The following is a 23,280-nucleotide window of genomic DNA, read 5'->3' on the forward strand; positions in this document are numbered from 1 at the left end:
GTCCGTCTGCGGACTGAAAGGTCCCAGGTTCGATTCCGGTCAGGGGCATGTATGTTGGTTGCGGGCATATCCCCGGTAGGGGGTGTGCAAGAGGCAGCTGGTCGGTGTTTCTCTCTCATCGACGTTTCTGGCTCTCTCTCTCCCTTCCTCTCTGTAACAAATCAATAAAAATATATTATAAATAAATAAATAAATAAATAAATAAATAAATATTTTGTCTTCTGCCATCTATTTCAGTAACTGGGTTTTCTAGTGTTTCATATTTTACACACGCACACACACACACACGTATACATATATGCAATTTTTTAAATATTTACTATTGAAAGTATTACAGCTGTCCTCTTCCCCCTCCATGTGGCTCCTGCCTCCTTCCCAGGCCTTCACTGCACTATTGTGTGTCCATGGGTTATGCATATATGTGCATAAGTTCTTCAGTTAATCTCTTTCCACTCCCTCACCTATGCCTTCCCTCTGAGATTTGTCAGTCTGTTCCAGGATTCTATATCTCTGGATCTATTTTGTTCAACAGTTTATTTTGTTCATTAGATTCCACATATGTGTGAGATCATGCGATACTTGTCTCTGACTGGCTTATTTCGCTTAGTATAATACTCCAGGTTCCTCCACATTGTCTCAAAGGGTTATCCATTCGGGAATTATCCCTATTTCTCTCCCTATTATCAACAGCAATCCTAGCTATACTTCAATGTCATATCCCTACGTCCCTTCTACTGTGAAACTCCCAGTCACACAGAACTTCCTGTTTCCCTCTTATACTACCCCAGCACTTGGTTTCTATTTCACCTGTTACATGTCTTTTTATTTATTTTTTAAAATTTTTTAAAATATGTTTTTATTGATTTCAGAGAGAAAGGGAAAGAGATAGATAGAAACATCAATAATGAGGGAAAATCATTGATTGGCTGCTTCCTGCATGTCCCATATTAGGGATCGAGCCCAAACCCAGGCATGTGCCTGACCGGGAATCAAACCTTGACCTCCTGGTTCAGAGGTTGACGCTCAACCCAGGTCAATGGCTGGGCTATACTTCTCTTTTTATAGCCAGGTGTATTTCTATTTATCTTTCTCATAAGACTCTGAGCTTCATTTTCTTTTTCCTTAGCATCAAACAAAAAGATTTATTCAAAGCGATTGTTCATTAACTGCGCAAAGGAATATCCTTTGAGAGTGCCAAATCTGGGTTTATCCAGGAGGAAACTTACATTCTTAACTATAAAGTTGTAATAACGTAAAACTTGAAAGGAAAAAAGCTATTGGGTTCAAGTATTTCAAATTATTACTTATGTCTCAGTCTTATTGCTGCTAATCTGGTTTATGGCCAGTGTTGAAGAAATTCTTACCTTTCCAAAGATAGAATTATGTTGAAGTATTGAGCATTGTAGGGCTCATCACCTCTTTCTGATAGTGGTACTGTGACATAATTGCTTTTGGTCTTTATATGTAAACTATACGAAGTCATGAGCACAGCCATGTGCCTATGGTCCTATTATCAGTATATGTGAGTTAAAAATACTTTTTACTATGCATTAAATTCTCTAATTTTAAAATTGTTGTTTAGGTAAATGCTTGTGATAGAAATGCAAACAATATAAAGATATACAAAGCAAAAATAAAAGTTGTTCTTTAAAATCTTAATATTCCATACTTATTTAGAGAGCTTTATGATAAATAGTTTGAGTATTTTTTTTTTCTATTAGCTATAGATCTGTATTTTTAAAAATGTAACTAGGGTATAATGTGTGTGTGTGTGTGTGTGTGTGTGTGTGTGTGTGTGTAGAGGGACTTTTATTTCCATTTAGCCATATGAGTATCTGTTGACTTGTTTCCTTTTAACTTCTGTATCCATACTCTGGATATACATCTTGGTAAAAAAGAAACACCTAGTGAATATAGCAAGCAGGGTACTTCATGTGATCAAGGAATGGCCCCTGAGGTGTTCAAGCAAATTAATGCCTGACAGGTTTGGATATTTAGCACAGAATCTTAACATTGACTTATTCCTGTCAATCCCTATTCTATATATTTTAAAAGTAGTTAGCTCTTTCAAGGTAAAAAAAAATTTTCTTACAATTGCCTGGCACATGGTTGGTACTCAGTAAATTTGTTGAATGAGTAAATGGTTAAAAGATCAGTGAAAGTCAAGTTCTGGATTAAAGACTACAAGATTCTGGTAATGCATCTTTCTACCTATGATGATTGGCAGTACCTGTCATAACTTAAAATTCTTTTATTCTAGTTGCATTTCATATCTCTTCCTTGTCTCACTCCATTAGCATTATCTTTGAAAATTTCATTTGCTCATTGTAAGATGAATTCTTCTTTTCCCCCCCCCCCGCAGCATCCAGTGTTGGATGAACCAATAGCAGAAGCTGTCTGTATTATAGCAGATATGGATAAATGGACTGTGCAAGTGGCCAGTAGCCAGAGACGAGTGACAGATAATAAACTTGGAAAGGAAGTATTGGTTTCCAGTCTTGTTTCCAATCTGCTTCATTCCACTCTTCAGCTTTATAAACATAACTTGTCTCCAAATTTTGTAAGTGTGTCTAAGGCTTGAATTTGAGCACTGTAATAGGTGATAAACTATTTAGTATGTGCCTACATTGAACCACTACTGTTAGCTTCTTCATTGTTTTTCTGAAAGAAGGTGTTTGTGTTCCATGTGTTGGATCCCTAACCTCCAATGTGATGATGGTATTTGGAGACGGGTCTTTTGGAGTTAATTAGGGTTAAGTAAGTAATTAGATAATGAGGATGGGGCCCTCGTGATGGGATTAGTGGCCTTATAAGAAGAGGAAAAGAGAAATTGCATTCTCTCCACCACGTGAGGACACAGGGACAAAACAGTTGTCTGCCAGTCAGGAAAAGAGTTCTCACTAGAACCCGACCATACTGGCACCCTGATCTCAGACTTGCAGCCTCCACAGCTGTGAAAAGATAATTTTCTATATAAACCACTGAGATAATGTTATTTTGTTATGGCAGCCCAAGAAGACTAGAAAAAGAAGGGGATGCGTATATGTCTTATAGTATATTCTATTATTTCAGCAGCCATAATTTGGTACCTGACTAGTATCATGTAATGTAGGGACGTGCAATGTCCCTAAGTTTTCTGCAGAATGCCAGTGCATTCTGGACCATCATTGTCATGCTAGGGTTTTGATGATTCCTCTTCATAATACCAGCAACCTCTTATGGACGACACCATTTCCAACTTTCAAGATTTATTTCTTAGGAAAATTGTAATATAATATAGTTAAAAACCACTGTGGATCAACATGATAATGACTATATTTGACAAACCCACAACTAACGTCCTGTTCAATGGTGAAAGAATGAGGATTTACCCTTAAAATGGGAATAAGATGTAGATGCCCACTTTCACCACTTCTATTCAATGTAAGTCCTAGCCAGAGCAGTTAAGAAAGAAAAAGAAACAAGAGGCATCCAAATTGGAAAGGAAGAAGTAAAAGGATCTCTGTTTATAGATGACATGATCTTACACTTAGAAAATGGAGATTCCACAAAAAAAACTAATAGACCTGATAAATGAATTCATCAAGGTGTGAAGATATAAAATCAGCATGCAAAGTAGTTGCATTGCATTACACTAGCAATGAACAATCTGAAAAGGAAATGAAGAAAGCATTTATAATATTATCAAAAGAATAAAATATTTAGACATGAATTTAAGGAGAATAAGAGACTGGTACACTGGAAACTATAAAACGTTTCTGAAAGAATTAAGGACAAATAAATGGAAAGATATCTTCCATATTTCAAGGATTGGAAGGCTGGGTATTATGAAAATGACTACACCCTCCCCAAAAGTGACCTATTGTTTCAATGAAATCCCTATCAAAATTCCAATGACTTTTTTTTCAGAACTGGACCCAACCTAAAATGTGTATGGCATCTCAAGGGACCCTGAACAAACCAAAACAATCTTGATAAAGAACAAAGTAGGAAAACTCACACCTCCTGGTTTTAAAACTCACTACAGAGTGACAGTAATCAAAACAGTATGATACTAGCATAAGGGCAGACATATAGACTAATAGAATATAATGGCCCCAAAATAAACCCTCATACAAAAAATGAACTGGTTTTTGACTGGGGAGCCTTTTCAAAAGACAAAGACAAAGGAATCTTTTCAAGAGCTCATACTGAGAGAACAGGCTGTCCACATGCAAAAGAATGATGTTGAATCATTACCTATACCTACAAAAATAAACTCAAATCTAAAATTTAACAAACCTAAATATAAGTGCTAAAACTATACATCTTTGAAGACAAACATAGGGAATAATCTATGACATTGGATTCAGCAGTGATTTCTTGGATTTGACTCCAAAAGCACAGGCAACAAAAGTAAAAAATAGATAAATTGGACTTCATCAAATTAAAAACTCATTTGGTATCAAAGGACGTAATCAACAGTAAAAAGACAACCCACAGAACAGAAGAAAATATTTGCAAATTATATATCTGAAGAGAGATTGATATCCAGAATATATATGAAGCCCTAACAACTCAATAATAACAAAGGCACAACGAATAGGTAATTCCCCAAAGAAGATACGCAAATGGCCAACAAGCACATAAAAATAAGTTCAACATTATTATTCATTGGGAAAATGTAAATCAAAACCACAATGAGATACCATTTCATACCCATAAGAATATTTATAACAAAGTATTGGCCATGATGTGGAGAAATTGAATCCTTTGTGGGAAAGACAAATACCATGTGATCTCTCTTAAATGTGGCATATGATGGGGGAAAAATAAACTGACAAAACAATATAGAAAACAGGCAGGGATACATGGAACAAACTAATGGCTGTCAGAGGGGAGGGAGAAGGGAGGACTGGATGAAATAAGGTGAAGGTATTAGCCAAAACACATATGTAACATTCAGACAACAATGTGGTGATAGCCAAAGAGAAAGGGAAATGGACAAAGGGGAGCGGAAATGGGAATGGAAAGAGATTTTGCTTGGGGCTATGGGTGCACAATGCAGTGTGCAGATGATGTCTTACTGAGTTGTACACTTATAACTTGTATGTTTTGCAAACTGTCGTTACCCCAATAAATTCAGTTTTTTTTAAAAAAATGTGCTCCAAATTATAGTTTATGTTGGAGTAACTAAATAGAAAATTGTCAAAAATGCTTTCAAAATTGCCATCACTTAGAATTGGACACAATTTTTTGACCTGTTTCTTGGTTTCCCCTCACTGCAGTGTGTAATGCATCTTGAAGACCGGTTACAGGAGCTGTACTTCAAAAGCAAAATGCTGTCTGAGTACCTGAGGGGCCAGATGCGAGTTCATGTCAAGGAGCTGGGAGTGGTTCTAGGGTATGTTCATGGTTTCTTTTCTGGCTTTCACATTGTGCTGTCTTTTTTATTTACATATTTTTTTATTTCTTTATTGATTAAGGTATCACATATTTGTCCTCAACCCCCCATTCCAATCCCCCCCCCCCACCTCATACCCCCACCTCCCTATTGTCCTGTCCCCCACTGCCGCTACCAGTTGCCTCCCTCTATGGGAGGCGACTGGCAGGATGATGGGGGAGGGGAGGGGCAGTGCTGACCCACTTGCTGACTGGCCTGCCCCTTGATGTTCCCTGTCACCTCCCTCTGTGGGGTGACCGGCAGGGCAGGCAGTCAGGGCAATTGGGGGACTCCCACTGGCACCTGCCTTGGCTGGCCTGGGGTCTGTGGGCTGGGGGCAGCTCCTGTGTTGAGCATCTGCCCCCGGTGGTCAGTGCACATCATAGCTACGAGTCGTTCCACCAGTCGTTCTGCCATTCACTCAATTTGCATATTATATTATATAGAATATTGTATTTCTTAGATTTCTTGCCCTGATGCATGGTCCATCAGCAGATCAGTGAGATGCTTTCCTACACCCATGACTTCAACATTGGGTTTCAGATCCTTTTTTTATTATTTTTTATTTATTTTTATTTTTTTTTAATATTTTATTGATTTTGTACAGAGAGGAAGGGAGAGAGATAGTTAGAAACATCGATGAGAGAGAGTCATCGATCAGTTGCCTCTTGCACACCCCCCACTGGGGATATGCCCGCAACCAAGGTACATGCCCTTGACCAGAATCGAACCCCGGACCTTTCAGTCCCCAAGCCGACACTCTATCCATTGAGCCAAACCGGTTCCGGCTCAGATCCTTTTTTTAATAAAATATTTTTATATGTTTTTATTGATTTCCGAGAGAGGAAGGGAGAGGGAGAAATAGAAACATCAATGATGAGAAAGAATCATCCATTGGCTGCCTCCTGCATGCCTCCTAATGGGGATTAAGCTCACAACCCGGGCATATGCCCTGACTGTGAATCAAACTGTGACTTCCTGGTTCATGGGTTGATGCTCAACCACTGAGCCACATTGGCTGGGTAGATGTTGGTTTTTTTTAAACTTTGGTTCTGTTTTTTACTGACTAAAATATTTCCAACTGTCATTATCTTTAGTTCTCTTACCTTTTTCTTTTGGCCAGCGTGACCTGGGTCCTTTATGACTGAGGTATAGTGACTTGGGTACAGAAAGCCTGACTGAGATTTTTTTCCCCTCTTAATTTCAGGATTGAATCCAGTGATCTTCCTCTTCTGGCTGCTGTAGCAAGCACTCACTCTCCATATGTTGCCCAGATACTCCTTTAACATAAAGATTGTTTGGAACATTCAGTAGCAGACACAACATGCATAATGGCACCCCCCCTCCATTAGATTCCTATCTGAATGAGTCAGTCACCTGTGTATCCTGCATTACAGTGCATGTTGTGTGTTCATTGGATGGATCGTTTTTTCTTTTTGACTGGACTTTTTGGGTGGAGTTAGATTTTTAACCCAGTGGAACTAAAGCAGCATATGTAATTCGGGGGGAAACATTTAGAAAGGCCAAAGTATGACTTAGAAAATTATATAAAATGAATGACATTGAGGATTTTTATATGATCACTACAGTGTTTCCGCAACTCATAAATAGCAACAGATGTCTCATGATTAAATGACTCACAAATAGTCATTTCATTAGTTTTAATTCTTTATTTCTAAGGTATAATACATAGGTTTATAAAACCTTGATTATTTCTTATATTGTCAATTCAAAATAGTTAATTTGGGGGTATTTTTCAAAGTGTTTTAAATAACCTGTTAATTATAAGAAACTTAGAAGAATGAGTGTAAATCTGTATTATGTTACCCACCCAAGTGTACATATGTATCTAGTTTTTTAAACAAGCAGAAGTAGAAATATAAGATTGGTAAACATAATTTTTTTTCCCAAACAGTTTCATTGTATATAAGGTTGAAATGTTACTTTGTGGTGATTTTCCTGTTTCACACACCCTAAAATACAAGGAAAGCCAATCGCTTTTCTCAGGCTGATGAATGTAAATTCCCAGAATAGTAGTACTTTATATTATTTGTTTATAAGTATAAGCTAATTCTTATAAATGTTAATATTAACATATTTGTACCTAATTTAATAAATTAAAATTAGGATTAAAAATTGTACCAAAGTATTGGCAAAAATAATATTTTCTTCAAAAGTGCTCAGGTAGCCCAGGCTCTTGCTTTTGGCATTAGCCATCCTTGAACCCATGGGAAATATTTTCTTTGTTTCACTGCTTTATAATATTCTATTTACACTAAATTGAACTCATTAATTCTTAAAATTATTCTCTTTTCTTGATTTTCCCTTTTTCCAAAAGCTATCCCCTCCCCCCCACCCCCCTAGGGATTTTTACTTTTTAATTATTGTTATTCTGTATATACTGTAGAGTGTTGCTTCTGAGAAAGGCTAACATGGAACCAAACTCTTGTAAATAATGTAAATAAAAATAATGGGTAAGTAAAGTTTTCAATATGCTCTACTACCTCAGTTTACTTGAATACTACATTATAGTTTATTCTTTAATTACCTGGTCTAAGATACTTTAATTCTAGAAGTGAAGTTGATTTTTGCTTTCATGCATATTTTTATCATAATTGGTTAGCTTTAAAAAAGAAACTATTTGCTTATCCTATTAATAAACATTTTCTATATAATACATTCATTCTTGCTGTTTCAATTTTCAGTAATTAAGAACGATTTTTGTGGTTTAAGCTTTGACTTTTAATTTATAGTGGTGGGTCACATTTTGCCTTGCTCTCTATGTATGCAAGAACTCTCCAACCTATATTTAAGAAGAAATTATTGTTTTAATGGAATGTAAATCTGAAATTGGTATGCCTGCAATCAGTTTGGCCTCTGTGTCCTATCAGCTGGCCCCAGTTAGTGCTGGAGTCTCCCATGGATGACTTGCTGCCAAAGAATGTTTATGGATATATTTTCATTTGCTTAATATTCATATTCCATTCATTAATGAAATTCTTCACTATTTTATTGTTTGGAATTCTATAAATCAATCTCTTGGCAGAATCAGAATATAGAAAAGTTCATATGTGGGTAATTGTACATTATGTTTTGTAGTTTAGAATGATATATAGCAGATAGATAATGTCTGTTTTGCATGTTTTTTTAATTAATCATCAAGCTATTCACAGTCCTATCTATTTGAAATCTAATAAATTATTTAGAAAATTTAGTCTTCAATAAGTGGATGTCTCATGCTACTGTTACTCTTAAAGCTTTGCTTGGAAGGAAAAGCCCTATAGTTTCTTATAGAATTATTAATCCTTATAGGATTCCTGAGCTTTACAATTCCCAGCCCTTCTGTAATTTCTGTTACCTTCATCATAGTCATTTTTTCCTTACACAAAGACCATGGAGTAAGCTGCTGCTGCTTTTAAAATATGGTCATTATGATGAATGTGAAAGAGTTTTGGACTGTTTGAAATACTTTTTCAACTTCTTATGGTACAGATAGACATGTGTTACATATTTTTAAAAACCTGTTTGTTGCAATAGAAAAAAAAAAGGGATCTTTTACATTACAGATTTAAAATATTTTTTCCTTTCATATAAGCTAATTGGTTTGATTTTAAATATTATTGGCTTTTATTAATATGTCTTAATTTTGAGCTTGAAATTGTTAAGTGCAATAAACATACCAGCACCAATTTAATTTTGTTGCAATTGGCATACACTTGGAATGATCACTTTAAAAAAAAGGTTTTTACACAATGTCTATTTCTGGTAGATGTCTTATGAGATCCTTCTGCTTTCTTTAAGTTATTTAGATGGTGGGATAAATGTACATACTGTTTCTTGTTCTGTATACATTTCTCAAATGTGCACCTGTATTATAATAACCTCCCAGTCCTAGGGGAAATTTGTGCAATAAATACACATGTCAATTTGAAGTATGATGTTGATTTTTCTTTCATGTATCTGATGTCTGGATTCTTTTTTTCAGATGTGACACTTCTAGGCATGTAACCTTGTTTATAATGTCCTCTTCTAATCGTAAATTTATGTTTTGGTAATTTAGTACAATCTATGAGGTTGAGAATCAAGTGAAAAAATGAAATGTCAGGAATTTATCTTAATGCATGGCATATCCCAAGTACTCATTAATTTGTGGCTGCTACTGTTTCTAAGCAATCTGTCCAGCCTCCTCTCTATGGCCCCACCTGTGGTGGGGAGAATTCAACATACAGTGTTCCAAATGAAAATGTAACATAAAAATACTGGTATATTACATTTGACCTAATCCTTACGATGGCAAATTGAAATTTTCTTTAAATGCTTTTATTAAAAGAAACTGAAAATCACTTAAAATCTAGAAAAAGCCATGTAAATGTTTTAACAAACATTGTATCCAATACAAATGACTATTGACTTTACAATTAAAAATTGGCCAGTTGTTTTGGGTTCTAATCCTGATTTGCATTTGACTCAGCAAGTCTGTCCTCTTATCTACATACATTGTAGGGAAGTCTGCTCTTCCATCTGTCCTTAGTGTCTGCTCTGCAGCAGTGATTCAGCCCTGAGTAAGCTGTTGGGAAGCTGCCTTAGTCAGGCTGGGTTGATCTGGTCAAGAGGCAGGTTTAGATGGGGGGGGGGGGGGGTGTTTTGTAGTGCCTGTTTTCATGTTTACACTTATCACTCTTACATTTGACCAAAGAGAGTTAAGTGCACTGTTTTAAAGCAGAGGAAAAGCAAATATTTGAGAAGCATCCATCAATTATTTTAGAGATTTATAATTGGTACCTGTGTTAATATTTGCTGTTTTCTTACTTTTCTGAGAAACATAAAGGAATGATTTTGTTGATGAGAAATAGATACAGAAAATTTAATCTGAGTTTAATAGTGTTTCCTATCAGGTCCATTTTGTTTCTCAGACTAGAATGGTTTCCAACTAGTATGTGGTGACAGATGTAAAGATATACAGGATTTCTTTATGTGTCTTTGCCAATGTGGATGATAGAGGAAGAATAGCAAGTGGGACCAAACCAAACCTGACCTGAAGGTGCAGTGAGGGCTGGGGAATTGCAACTCTGAGTGAGAAGGACTTACTGGTATAATAAAGTAAAATAAGGTATGGTAAGGAGTTAAGCACTTTTTCTTTAAAAAATTCTTTTTTCAACTTTTAAAATTAAATTTATTGGGGAGACATTGGTGACTAAAATTACAAGTTTCAGGTATATAATTCTATAATACACCATCTATATAGTGTATTTTTTTTTTCTTTTAAGATTCAACCAGTTTTTATTTTGCCAAAATTTAATAAATTACTTGAAATCAGAATCATTTTTTTTCTTTCACATATTAATGCTGGTGAATCCTGTTTTAGAGATTGCCTTTCATCTCGAAATAACTATGAAAGCTTTCACGTCTCACTTTTTTCCCCAGTATATCAGAGCATAATATAAGATAGTAATATAATATTTAGGTATGTGTATAGTTTCCATGTATATTAACAGTTTTTAATTGTTTTAAAATAAATCTTAATAAAGTTATGTCTATATACTTAATTCATTTTTCCTTGTAAAGTATTATACAGAAAAGTAACTCAGAAGCCCCCTCCTCCTTGTGTCCTGTTCTCATTGAAGTCCTCCCCTTCTCATTTTTATAATTACCAATTTGACTTCTTGAACATCATTTCCTTGCTTTCTCTTTATAGATTTATCTCTGTGTATGCATCCCTAAGTGATATACTTTAATTTTGCTTGTGTTTGAACTTTGTGTATATGTAATTATATTTTATTTTTTGTGTTTTGATTTTTTCTTTTAACATTATGCTGGAGAATCATCCATATGCTAGGTAGTTGATATTCTGCTGATGAACATTTGGATTATATCCTGTTTTTGGCTATTTTGAACAAAAGGACATTTTTGTACTTTTCTGTTGTACTTGGGTATTCTTTAGAATATATATCACAGAGTTGACTTGTCATACAGTATGTTAAGTTTCCACTTTACCAGATACTTTTTCCCCCCAAAGTGGTTTCCCAATTTACAGATAACCAGTTTGTGAGAGTTCCTGTTGCTCCACATCTTCATGAATACTTAAATATATTTCCAAATAGTTAATGGAAGAAATTGGCTTTTAGAAAAAACCTATTAAATTCTTCTGACTTGATTTCTGCTTTAGAGAAGTCACTTCCTAGAGGTAAAGTAATAGAATAGTTCTTGGATTGGGCAGGCAACATCTTAAGTGTTTCACATGAATTTTCTCACAATCTTAAGAGAATTCCAAAGCAATAGGTACTTATTCCCATTTTATTTTTAAATTTGATATTTTAGAGAAAGGGGAAAGGAGATAGAAACACTGATATGAGAAACATTGATTGGTTGCTTCCCGCATGGGGATCCAATGGTAACCTGGGTATGTGCCCTGACCCAAATAGAAACCATGAATGACCCTTTAGTGCTGAACCACACTGGCCAGAGGCAAACCAATGTTCAGAGATAACTTCACTGGAGTCTTTTACTAGAAATGACATTTTAAAGACACAAATTCTGGTGTTTGTCCCTAAAGTCTAAGCTAATGATCATCATGCTTTATTTCTTGTTCCCTCTTTCAAATGTTGTGGCTCTGAAAACTGATCCGTGAAGAATGGAAAAGATAACCTTTATGATCTTAGGCAGACCTTTGAGAAGATATATTTACACACCTACACATAAAATGTTGAAAATGGGTCTTCAGCAAGAGGCAGCTGATGTTTCTCTCTCATTGATGTTTCTCTCTTCTATATAAAAAATCAATAAAAAATATATATTAAAAAAAAGAAAGAAAATGGGCCGTCAATTCTTCATGATCTCTCCAAAATAACTTGCTTTCCAGAATGTCTGAGCCATAACCATTCTAAGATTTTTGTCCAATACTCAAAAAAGATGTGTGCTAATACCGTATTATGTTGTAAACTTAGTTTGAGCAAGCCTAACGACCAACGGAAAACAAAACCCTTATCAACATCAGCCATTATCGGGTCTTAGAAACGTAAATGTCGCAGCCTGAACTCTTTACTCTAAAAGGTCATTTTAATTCTGACCATCCCATTAAAAAATTACCGTGAATAACGTCATGATCATAAATGTATTGAGCTGTAGTAATTGCTGTAAGCAATAGTAAAATGTACCTAGATGTGATACACAGCCCCCGGGGAGCTTAAAATTCAATGGAAAGGACATACCTATGGTGGCTCCAAAGTAAGCAATTAGTGACCAATGGGGCCCATCTATGCATTAATAAGATAGAGATGCAAAGGAGGATGAATTTGGAAATGTTAGTGATCTGGTGGAAACAAGCCTCTGCAGGTGGCCGGCTGCCCCGATAGTGGTCTGTTTTTCTTATCAATGCGCCAGTTTGTTGGGAAACTTGTATGCAAAATGTAGTACAAAAGCAGGAGTCCAGGCAACACGAAGCCCTGCTGCCTAATGAAGGGGTTGGACGGAAGGAGGTCTGCCCTGGACCCTGGTTATGTGAATGGACAGACTGGCTTTGCCAACCAGCAGTAACTGCTGGCAACAGGCAAGGCGGTGGCCCACCCGCGAAGCTGTGATTTCTCTGCCCTGATCTCAGGATATCCTCCTTCCGACAAGTACTTGGTGGGGCTCTTCCACAAACTAGTTATTACAAGAAACGTCGATACGAAGCCGCCTGAAATTGTTTGCAAAAAGGTGGCTTCGACTTCCGTACCTACCCCGAGGGCGGGGCGTGCGCCTCGGGCTTGGCCACGCCCTGGGCTTCCGGATCTGGGTACAAACAACTCCGCCTACAAAGCCATCCCTACGATTCGGCCTCCAAGAGCTATTTCTGCTCACTCCCTCCGCGGGTATCCGGGCCCTCCAACCGGAAGTCCGAGCAGCCCAAGCCTCACCTCCGAGGCGGATCCCGTGAGAGGTTTAGGTGAGGTCTCGCGACGCGTGTTTAAATCTCAGGAAGAAGAGCTGCGAGAGGGTTAACCGTGCCGCCCCAGTCCTTACGTCACCGCGGAGCCACGCCCTTGGGCGCGCGTTTCTGTGCGCGCGCGCGCGGCGCCTGCGCACTCGCCCTCCCCCTCCTCCGAGCTAGCTCCTCTGGCCAGTCGCGCGTGGGCTGAGACCCTGGGCGGGTGTTGCGAAGGCTTGTTTGTTGGAGCCGGGTGCCCGCCGCCGTCCGGAGCTGTTTCCTCGCCGGGGACGGGGTTCAGACCCCCTGCCTAGGGTGAATGGGCTGTCGCGAGCGCTGCTGAGGGCTGGCTGGGAGCTCGGGGCCGGGGCCGGGGGCCGGGGCCGCCACCATGAACTCACCCGTGGACCCCGGCGCTAGGCAGGCGCTGAAGAAGAAGCCGCCGGAGCGGACCCCGGAGGTAAGGCCGGCGGACCCGGCGCGCGTCCCGCTGTCCCGCGGGCGGCGTCCCGCTGTCAGACCTGGAACCGGCGGCGGCCGCCCCCTCGGAGGCTCACACCTGCTGCCGGGCAAAGTCTCTGTCCTCCGCGTCCCCGACCCGGGCCTGCTCTGGGCGGGCGGGCGACGACCACCTTTCCTCTCCTGCCTGCCTGGCCGCCTTCCCCGCCTGCCTCCCTGCCCGGGACTTCCTGGTGTTTTCCATTAGAAAGCATCATTGACTCAGTCCTTACTTTCTCAGGGTAAAACTGTAGGTTTCTGAGTAATATTCACTCGCAGGTAAGTAGACTGAAAAACGAGGTAGGAATTGTAAGTAAAGTGTAACAGCCATGTTATTAAGAGATAACATCTCTTGAAGGCTGCCTGAAATACTGTACGAGTGTTTTAAAAACGTTGCATCCAGTCAGGTGGTGAATTCTGGTGGAGGACGATGCATATTTAGAGGCCAGTTATGAAGGTACTTTTTCACACGCATTGGGAAATTTTACAATATTTTGTGCTTGGATTCAAACTTTCTGTATTGGGTTAGCTTAAATGATTTTAATTTGGCCTTAAGGCTGGTTTTCAAATACATAACTAAAACCTGTTAACCTGATAGAGTGCTTAGGTTTGTGGGTTTTGGGGGGGGCAGGTTTTCCTTGATTTGGAGAAGTTTCTGTAACAAGTTGTATATTTCCTAAGTCAGAAAGCAAAAACTAAAAACAATGTGAAGGATTGTTGGATTGTCTTTTGCACAGTTGCAATAAATGAAGTGGAAGCTTTGGTTAATTCTTCCTAAATCACTTTTGAGTTTTTCAAAGTTTCTCAGTAACGTTGGGCTGATCTTTCGTAACATAACATTCTTCAAGCCATAATCGTAGTTAGGATGAGTAGAACTTCGTTGTTGGAGATCCCAATCTGCATAGAAACAGGCAAACACTGTCACTCTCCAGAGTTCTTTTTTGAAATCTGCTTTTATAATCCAAAATGCTTTAATTTCCCTAATATTCTTAAAGTAATTGTGAGCTAATTGAAAGCATTCACCTTGGACAGGTGAATCTGCCATAATTTTTATATTAGAAAATGTCATGCAAGGCTTGCAATATTTACTGTCAGTTTTTTAAATACTATTTATGATACTTTCACATTTCAATGGGCATATCCTACTTTTCTCTTTTTAAAAATACGTTTTTATTGAGAGAGGAAAGGAGGGGGAGAAGGATAAAAACTTCAGTAATGGGAGAGAAGTATTGATCACCTGCCTCCTCCATGCCCTCTGCTGGGGAATGAGCCCGCAACCTGGGCAAGTGCCCTCATCTGAACAGACTGTGACCATTCAGCCACACCGGCCTGGCTCCTACTTCTCTTCAATAGCGGAATTACCTAATTTGAAATTGCCTGTTTTTGAGCCTTACGAAATTTTCTCAACTGTTCACAAAATTATGTTGGCCATTATGTGCCTTTGTTAAGCACTTTATCTTGTTTTACTGGAAAGGCAGCGTGGTGTTTGCTCAGTCCCTCACAGCGGGTATCCCGGCCTTCCATCAGAGCAGCCAAGCCTCACCTCCCAGGCGGAGCCCGTGAGAGGATTTAGTATTTAAGGGAATACTAAACTACTGCCCACAATACACAGACTAAAGCATTTACATCTAGCAGCATAGCTTGTTAGCTGCTTAATTAATTGGAAGTGCTTTTACAGGAGTGTAGAATTTGGGGTACAAAAGTATAAATAAAGAAGTGGTTACCTCCCAGCCAGTGTGGTTCAGTGGTTGAGCGTAGGCCTATGTACCAGGAGGTCACAGTTCAAACCAGGAGGTTACTACCCTGGCCGGTTTGGCTCAGTGGATAGAGTGTTGGCCTGCGGACTAAAGAGTCCCGGGTTTGATTCTGTCAAGGGCACATGCCCAGGTTGTAGGCTCTGTCTCCAGTGGCGGACACACACACACACACACACACACACACACACACACACGTGCAGGAAGCAGCCAATCAGTGATTCTCATCATTGTTGTTTCTCTCTCCCTCTCCCTCTCCTTTCCTTTCTCCCTCTCCCTCTCCCTCTTCCTCTCTTGACCGGAATGGAACCCAGGACCCTTTAGTCCACAGGCCGATGCTCTATCCACTGTGCCAACCTGGCTAGGGCTGGGTTGCAGTTTAAATAAGATGGTCAATATTGTGCTGGTACAGATGACTCTTAATTAAAGGCTTGATACACATGATGGAGTTAGCCATGGGGCTATCTGGGGAAGAGCTTTCCAAGTAGAATAGTTATTGCAGAGGCCGTAATGAGAACATGTCTGGTGCATTCAAGGCATAGCAAGGAGCTCTGAGTATAAAGGAGTGAATAAGGGTGATAGTAGTAAGAGATGAAGTCAGAGAGGTGATGGTGGTGGTATAGGATGAAACATATCATGTAGGACTTCCTAAATCCTTGTAAATTCTTTGTCTTTTTATTTTGAGTGAGAGGGGACTGCCAAAAGTTTTGAAGCAGAAAAGTGACATTATCCTACTTTTAAAAAAGTTTCCTGGCTGCTTGCTGGTTTGACGATTGTGCTAACATAATTTGTCATTGGGTGTGTGATTTGAGGGAAAGTGAAGAATTGAGCATGGTTTCAGTGTTTTTGGCCTGAATAACTGGAGTATTGGAATTACCATTAAAGAGTGTTGGAACTGCCATCAGGTGGATGGGGAAAGCTGCAGAAGGAGTAGGGGTTGGGGGTATTCAGAAAATCAGTTTTGAACATGCCATGCTTGAAATGTCTATTAGAATTGTTGAGGAAAGAGTTGTATATAAATTTCTATTTCGAGAGAGTTTGACTGGAGATAGAAATATTATACAATAGTAATTAGTCTAAAGATATTAAAATCATGAGGCTAAATGAAATTGCCAAGGTAGTGAGTATACATAGAGAATAGAAGAGGACCAAAGACAGTGCTGGGACACTTGATCATTATCCTATACTAGAGGCCTGGTGCATGAAATTCGTGCGGGGAGGTCCCCTCAGCCCAGCCTGCACCCTCTCCAATCTGGGACCCCTTGGGGGACATCCCTCTCACAAACCAGGACCATGAGCTTCTAATTGCTTACCTGCCTACCTTCCTGATTGCCCCTAACTGCCCCCTCTCCACACCCCCCCCCAGCCTGATCACCTCTAACCACAACTACCTGTCTGCCTGATTGCCCCTAACTGCCCCCCCCCCCAATCCCCCGCCTGCCTGGTCACTGCCAACTCCCCCACTCCCCTGCTGGCCTGGTCACTCCCAACTGCCCCCGTCCCCCTACCATCCTAGTTGCCCCCACCTGCCCCCTTCTGCCAGCCTGGTCACCCCACACAGCCTGCTATTCAATTGTTTGATTGTCCTTCACTGGTCACCCCATGCAGCCTGCTGTTCAGTCCTCCACCAGTTGTTTTGTTTGTGATGGCCCTAGCTTTTTATATATTAGGATACTAAAAGCCTAATATGCAAACCAACTGTATGGCAGAACGACAGGTGGAATGACCAGTCACTGTGACGTGCACTGACCACCAAGGGGTAGACTCTCAACACAGGAGCTGCCTGCAGGCCCCAGGCCAGCCAAGGCCAGTGCCAGCGGGGCCCCCCCGATTGCCCCCAGAGGGAGGTGACCTGTAGTGGGGGGTGGGGCCTGCTGGTGGTGGCAGGGGTCACGGCCAGCTAGTAGGCAGTGCCAGGCTGGCCAAGGAGAGTGCCAGCGGGGGACCCCTGATTGCCCTGCAGAGGGAGGTGACCTGCAGTTGGGGGGGAGGGGTGACCAATGGTGGCAGGGGTCAGGGCCAGCTAGTAGGCAGTGCCAGGCTGGCCAAGGAGGGTGCCAGCGGGGGCCTCCCCGATTGCCTTGCCAATTGGCTCTGATCGCCAGCCAGGCCTAGGGACTCTACCTGTGCATGAATTTCATGCACCAGGCCTCTAGTAAAGGAGAAAAGAGCAGAAACCTGCAAAGAACAAGGGTGGAAGCCAGCGGTGCAGTAGAAGAAAAATAGAGAGAGAGGTAGTGTCCTTGGAAGCTAAGCAAATAAAGTGTATAATAGATGGGCATACAGTTCCTTCATTTATCTTATTGTTCCTTGAATACCTATCAGGTGTAAAGAATTATGAAAAAAATATACAAGTAGATAAGAATCTGTGTTTTGAAATCTTGTAATTAGGTGTTTGTATCACATCATTAATGAGTAAAGAATTCTTTTTTTTGGGGGGGGGGGTAGGGGGGGACAAAATTAACGGTTCCTTTATTTTGAACCATCTGTTGTCCTTATGTGAAACTATAAACTCAAGCATAATTCTAGTAAGCTAGACGCTGAGTGTAGAAACATGTTGAAAGTATGCCATTTAGAGCTGTGCTCTAACAGTTTGTACTTTCCTGGCCATTTCTCCTACTTTGCAGCTTCAGCCTCCACAGCACACTGCCTTTCTTGAGCTAGCTCTGTGATTTCCTTTTCCACTTAGCAAAGTTTTTTTTGTTTTTTGTTTTTAGTGGAAAAGTTTAGACTTAAATACTCTGTGGGAATTTTAGGGCTCTAAAACAACAAAAACTATTAATTTTCAAAGTTGAAACCTCAACTCAAAATTCAACACTGTTCTTTTTCTATACACCCTTTTTCCCCAATCAGAGTGAGCTCCTTATCATTCTCTTGTGGTTTAGTTCCCTTCTGAGTGCTTAATTATACAGGGGTCTTCAAACTACGGGCCCGCAGGCCACATGCAGCCCCCAGGGGAGTCTGATCCTGCCCGCCAGGTTTTTTGGGCAGTGAGCGCAGCCAAGGTGTTACAGTAGGAATTAGTAGTTCATATAGTCCGGCCCTCCAGCTCTCTGAGGGACCGTGATCTGGCCCCCACTTTAAAAAGTTTGAGGACCCCTGGCTTAATACCATGTTTTACACATATTAAATGATCAATAAATATGTTAAACAAGCTCAGCCAGTGTGTCTCAGTGGCTGAACATCGACCCATGAACCTAGAGTTCCCTGGTTCAGTTTCCAGTAAGGACACATGCCCAGGTTGTGGGCTCAATGTAGCTAATAGATATTTCTCAGTTTGATGTTTCTCTCCACCCTCTCCCTTCCTCTCTCAAATCAATAAAAACATGTTTTAAAAAATAAATATGTTAAAACAAAATTTAGAACTAATTTTGTAAACTGCTTATGTTAAAAAGAGACTACTTTTTAGGACTGCTGATCATCTACTATGTGCTGCATTATGTTGACAGACTCCGCTATTCTGCTAGCTGCCAAAGTGCATTCTTTGTAGTAGTTCTTGCTTCTCGGAATCACATGATTTCAAAGTCTGGAATGGGTGTGTCCGATTGGCAGCACTTGGATCATTTGCCCAAGTCCTACATTTACAAAAGTTGGTAAAATGAAAATCTGCTGTTTTCAGCTTCCACTAAAACTTATAAGCTGAGTTATTCTCCAAAGAGAAGTTTATTTGTGGCCTGACTTTCTTGGTAGATGTTTTTTTTTTTTTTTTTTTTTTTTTTTTTTTTACACCATATATTGCACTAGGAGTTTAGTATAACATTGGGGCCACATTAGCCTACCAGCTATTTTATATATATATATTTTTTGGAATGCAGCCATACCCATTCTTTTACCTACTTTTTATTTACTTAGGAAAAAAAAGTAATATTATTTAACAGTTTTCTGACTTAAATATTTTCACATAACAAAAGTTTTTATATCACCATATTACATATATATATATATATATATATATATATATATATATCTCCAAAAGTGAACAAGAACAAAATAATCAAAAGATGCCCTTTCAAAAAAAATAAGTAATGTCTCAAAAAAAAAAAAAAAATGAAATGTCTCTCTTTTTTTCTTTCTTTCAGGAACCTGAAACGAGTTCCTCTCTTAATATACAAAGTCTGTACACTATTTATAATAAAACTGCCCTCTGAAATCAGAGAAGCAATGAGAGAACATAAAGGCAGTTATTTTTCAGGAAAACAAAAACAGCCCAGCTCTACGTTACAATGAAAAAGAGACCCATTTAGTAATAATAAAATGAACACAATACTGGTCTGAAGTGCTCACAGGAGGTAAAAGTGCTGACACTCTCTCTGTAACAGGGACGAGTGCTTATATTTCTAAAATATTGTTCAGCTACATAGAGGCCCGTACATATGCACTTATATATAGAACATATAAACTTCAGAGGGGAAATTCACATGAAGAGAAAACTTTCCATCTTCGTAATGCTTCAGGAAGGACGCCCCCACACGTGAGGGCTTGATGTGGGACATGCTAAATGTGATATTTACCTACTTTTTAAATGGCTGTTTTCATGCTACAAAGGAAAAGTTAATACTTGTTGCAAAAACCATATAGCCCCCTCCCCCAAAACCTAGAATATATACTATCTGGCCCATAATAAAAAAACATTTGCCAACCTCTGATAGGTATAATGCTGATACTTCTATTCAAGCCCAGGCAGTTACACTTATAAATGCAATTGGAGAATATTGTTCATATGGACAGATTGTTCCTCTAAAGTAAGGAGATGGAAGGCATACAAAAGGACAAACTTTCATATATTTGAAGAAGGGCTCTTAGAATCTAACATTGATAAACTTGTCAGTCTCTAAGACAGACTTGAAAACCACATATTTATTTTAAAACTTAAGCATTATATTCTTGCTTGGACTTTATAATTGAAAAGTGAATTTATAATTCTTTGTCAGCTAATCATGGCATTATCAATGGTGTATCAAAGATGTCCTCTGACTTGAGAACAGAGTAAATAATCCTATATAATAAAAACCTAATATGTTAAGTGCCTGACCCTTTGTTCCACTGTTCAACAAGTCGCTATGATGCACACTGACCACCAGGGGGAAGACATCTGACTGATAGGTGACCTTGCTGCTGGGGTTTGGCCAATCGGGACTGAGCATCTGCCCTGGAGCCCTCCCGTGGTCCCTCCCCAGCTGGCAAACCTCCCACTGCCCTCCCCAGCCGGGATTGTGCACCAGTAGGTTCCCTCCACCTGGCCTGTGCCCTTTCGCGATCTGAGCTGAGTGTCGTCCCCCCCCCAAGCCCAGGGCATGGATTTTGTGCACTGGGCCTCTAGTATACTACAAACCCCACAATTAAGTTATCTTTGTTGTTTTAAACAATTATCTTAAATAGGATAAAAATTCATATTTACCCATAATTACCATTTTCAGTTTTCTTCATTCCTTTGTGTAGATCCAGATTTCCATCTGGTATTGTTTTCCTCCTTTATGAAGTACTTTTAACTTTTTTAATTAATTAATTAAGTTTTTAAGATATATTTTATTGATTTTTTACAGAGAGGAAGGGAGAGAGAGAGCTAGAAACGTCGATGAGAGAGAAACGTCGACCAGCTGCCTCTTACACACCCCCTACCGGGGATGTGCCCGCAACCAATGTACATGCCCTTGACTGGAATCGAGGACCTTTCAGTCCGCAGACCGATGCTCTATTGCTGAGCCAAACCGGTTTCGGCTAACTTTTTTTTTTTAATATGGCAGGTATACTGGTGATGAATTCATTCAGCCTTTGTATGTGTGAAAAATATATATATTTTAAATTTATCATTGTTGAAAGTATTGCAGATATCCCTCCTCCACCCTGACACACACCCCCACTGACCCCTTCCACCCTGCTCCTGTCCCCTCTGCAGGCCTTCGCTGCATTATTGTCTGCCCATGGGCTATGCATATATGCATGTAAGTTCATTGGTTAATCTCTTCCCACCCTCCCTCCCTTCCCTCTGAAATATCTCTGTTGCATTCTTCAATGGCTCTGGATGTTTTTTATTTATCAGTTTATTTTGTTCATTAGATCTCACATATAAGTGAGATTGTGTATTAATTGTCTTTCTCTGACTGGCTTATTTTGCTTAGCATAATACTCTCCAGGTCCCTCCATGCTGTCTCAAAGGGTAACATCCTTCTTTTTTCAGCTGCCTAGTATTCCATTGTGTAAATATAGCATAGTTTTTTAATCCATTCATCTACTGATGGGTACTTGGGCTGTTTTCAGATCTTAGTTATTGCAAATAAAGCTGCTTTGAATATAGGTGTGCATACTTTTTTTCTCATTGGTGTTTCTGACTTTTTAGGATATAATCCTAGAAGAAGGATCACTGGGTCAAATAGCAATTACATTTTTAATTTTTTGCTGAAACTCCATACTGTTTTTCACAGTGGTTGTGCCAGTCTGCATTCCTTACCAACAGTGTAGTAGTTTTCCTTGCCAGCACTTGTTTTTTGTTGATTTATTGATGATAGCCCTTCTGGTAGGTGTAAGGTGGTAACTCATTGTCTCTTTAATTTGCATCTCTCTGATGATTAGTCATTTGAGCATTTTTTCATATGTCTCTTGGTTATTTTTATGTCCTCTTTGGAGAAGTGTGTATTCAGCTCTTCTGACCATTTTTTTGTATTTACATATTATATTTATTTATTTATATATATATATATATATATGTGTGTGTGTGTACAAAATGGCTGGGGGGTGGCCATGGAGGGATGGAAGAGGCTGGCCTGTGATAGCAGATGGGAGAGAAGGAAAGTGTCAGGCCCTTGCAGTCCGGCCCTCCCCATCTGGGCAGGCAACACGCAGTCAGTTTGAAGAGTTTGGGTGGGGATGGGACTCAAGGGCACACGCCCTAGCTGAGGCCGGGCAGGCAGAGTGCCAGGCTAGATGGCGGGCAGTGGCTCCTGGACCCAGAGGCTTGGGTCCTGGGCCTGGGAGGGTTTGGGGAGGCAGGAGTCTGCAGCCAGCCCCGGAGGAAGCTCTGGGCCCGGCTGACAGTGGACTTGAGCACAGCACCAAACTGGGGGAGTCCCTTTGTATGACAGCTGCCGGGGGGGGGGGGGGGGGGGGGGGGGGGTGTTGGTCCTGGCCCTGCTGGTTGGGGCTGAGCAGAGACCCTCTGACCACTTTTTTAATTGGATTGTTTGCCTTCCTTTTGTTGAGTTGTATGAGTCCTTCATATATTTTGGAAATTAACCCTTTATCATCAGATGTATCATTGGCAAGTATGTTTTTCCATACTGTGGGTTCCCTTTTCATTTTGATGCTGGTTTCTTTCTGATGGTTCTTTCCCTAATTTCAGATATTTTTTCACATGCATGAGATGATAGTACTCAATTTAAGACTCAAAGGAGACCCTCTATAGGTTTCTAGAACATACTTTGTCTCTCTGTAGCACACTCTCTGTCTCTCCTGCTCTCCAAACTCAAGCCACCTTTTGCACCCCAGACTGCCAGCTTCTCTCCTCAAGATACTGTCAGACAAGTGGTACCACTGGTAAGGTGTGATAATCCTGTAAATTCACTCATTTGTTTCTCTTCAAACTGTCTTTTGTTTCCTGAGGTCTTATCTCTTGAAAAATGTTCCATATATTTGTTTTGATTTTTAGGTGTTTTAGGTGGAGGATAAATTTAGTCTCTCTTATTACATCTTGACTGAAGGCTGAA

The 23,280-nt window shown here is 39.8% G+C and overlaps 2 protein-coding genes across 8 annotated transcripts in view; both read left to right on the top strand.

Annotated features, from left to right (window-relative positions):
* Positions 1-9,877, top strand: part of FNIP1 (folliculin interacting protein 1) — a 91,901-nt gene extending 82,024 nt beyond the window's left edge. For all 3 annotated transcript variants that reach the window (XM_084886561.1, XM_084886562.1, XM_084886563.1), the window contains 3 exons: positions 2,363-2,560; positions 5,268-5,383; positions 6,630-9,877. In XM_084886561.1, the coding sequence (XP_084742687.1) occupies positions 2,363-2,560; positions 5,268-5,383; positions 6,630-6,708 (393 nt within the window). In that variant the 3' untranslated portion in view covers positions 6,709-9,877. The remainder of the gene's footprint in view (positions 1-2,362; positions 2,561-5,267; positions 5,384-6,629) is intronic.
* A 3,597-nt stretch (positions 9,878-13,474) lies between these two features.
* RAPGEF6 (Rap guanine nucleotide exchange factor 6) overlaps positions 13,475-23,280 on the top strand; it is a 156,960-nt gene continuing 147,154 nt past the window's right edge. For 3 of the 5 annotated variants that reach the window (XM_084886548.1, XM_084886550.1, XM_084886549.1), the window contains exon 1: positions 13,477-13,788. In XM_084886548.1, coding sequence (XP_084742674.1) covers positions 13,720-13,788 — 69 coding nt within the window. In that variant the 5' untranslated portion in view covers positions 13,477-13,719. Of the gene's footprint in view, positions 13,789-23,280 lie in introns of all 5 variants that reach the window. The other 2 variants (XM_084886552.1, XM_084886553.1) reach the window with 1 other exon arrangement.

The sequence above is a fragment of the Pipistrellus hanaki genome (assembly GCF_964339955.1).
Source record: "Pipistrellus hanaki genome assembly, chromosome: 5".
Taxonomy (NCBI): Eukaryota; Metazoa; Chordata; class Mammalia; order Chiroptera; family Vespertilionidae; genus Pipistrellus; species Pipistrellus hanaki.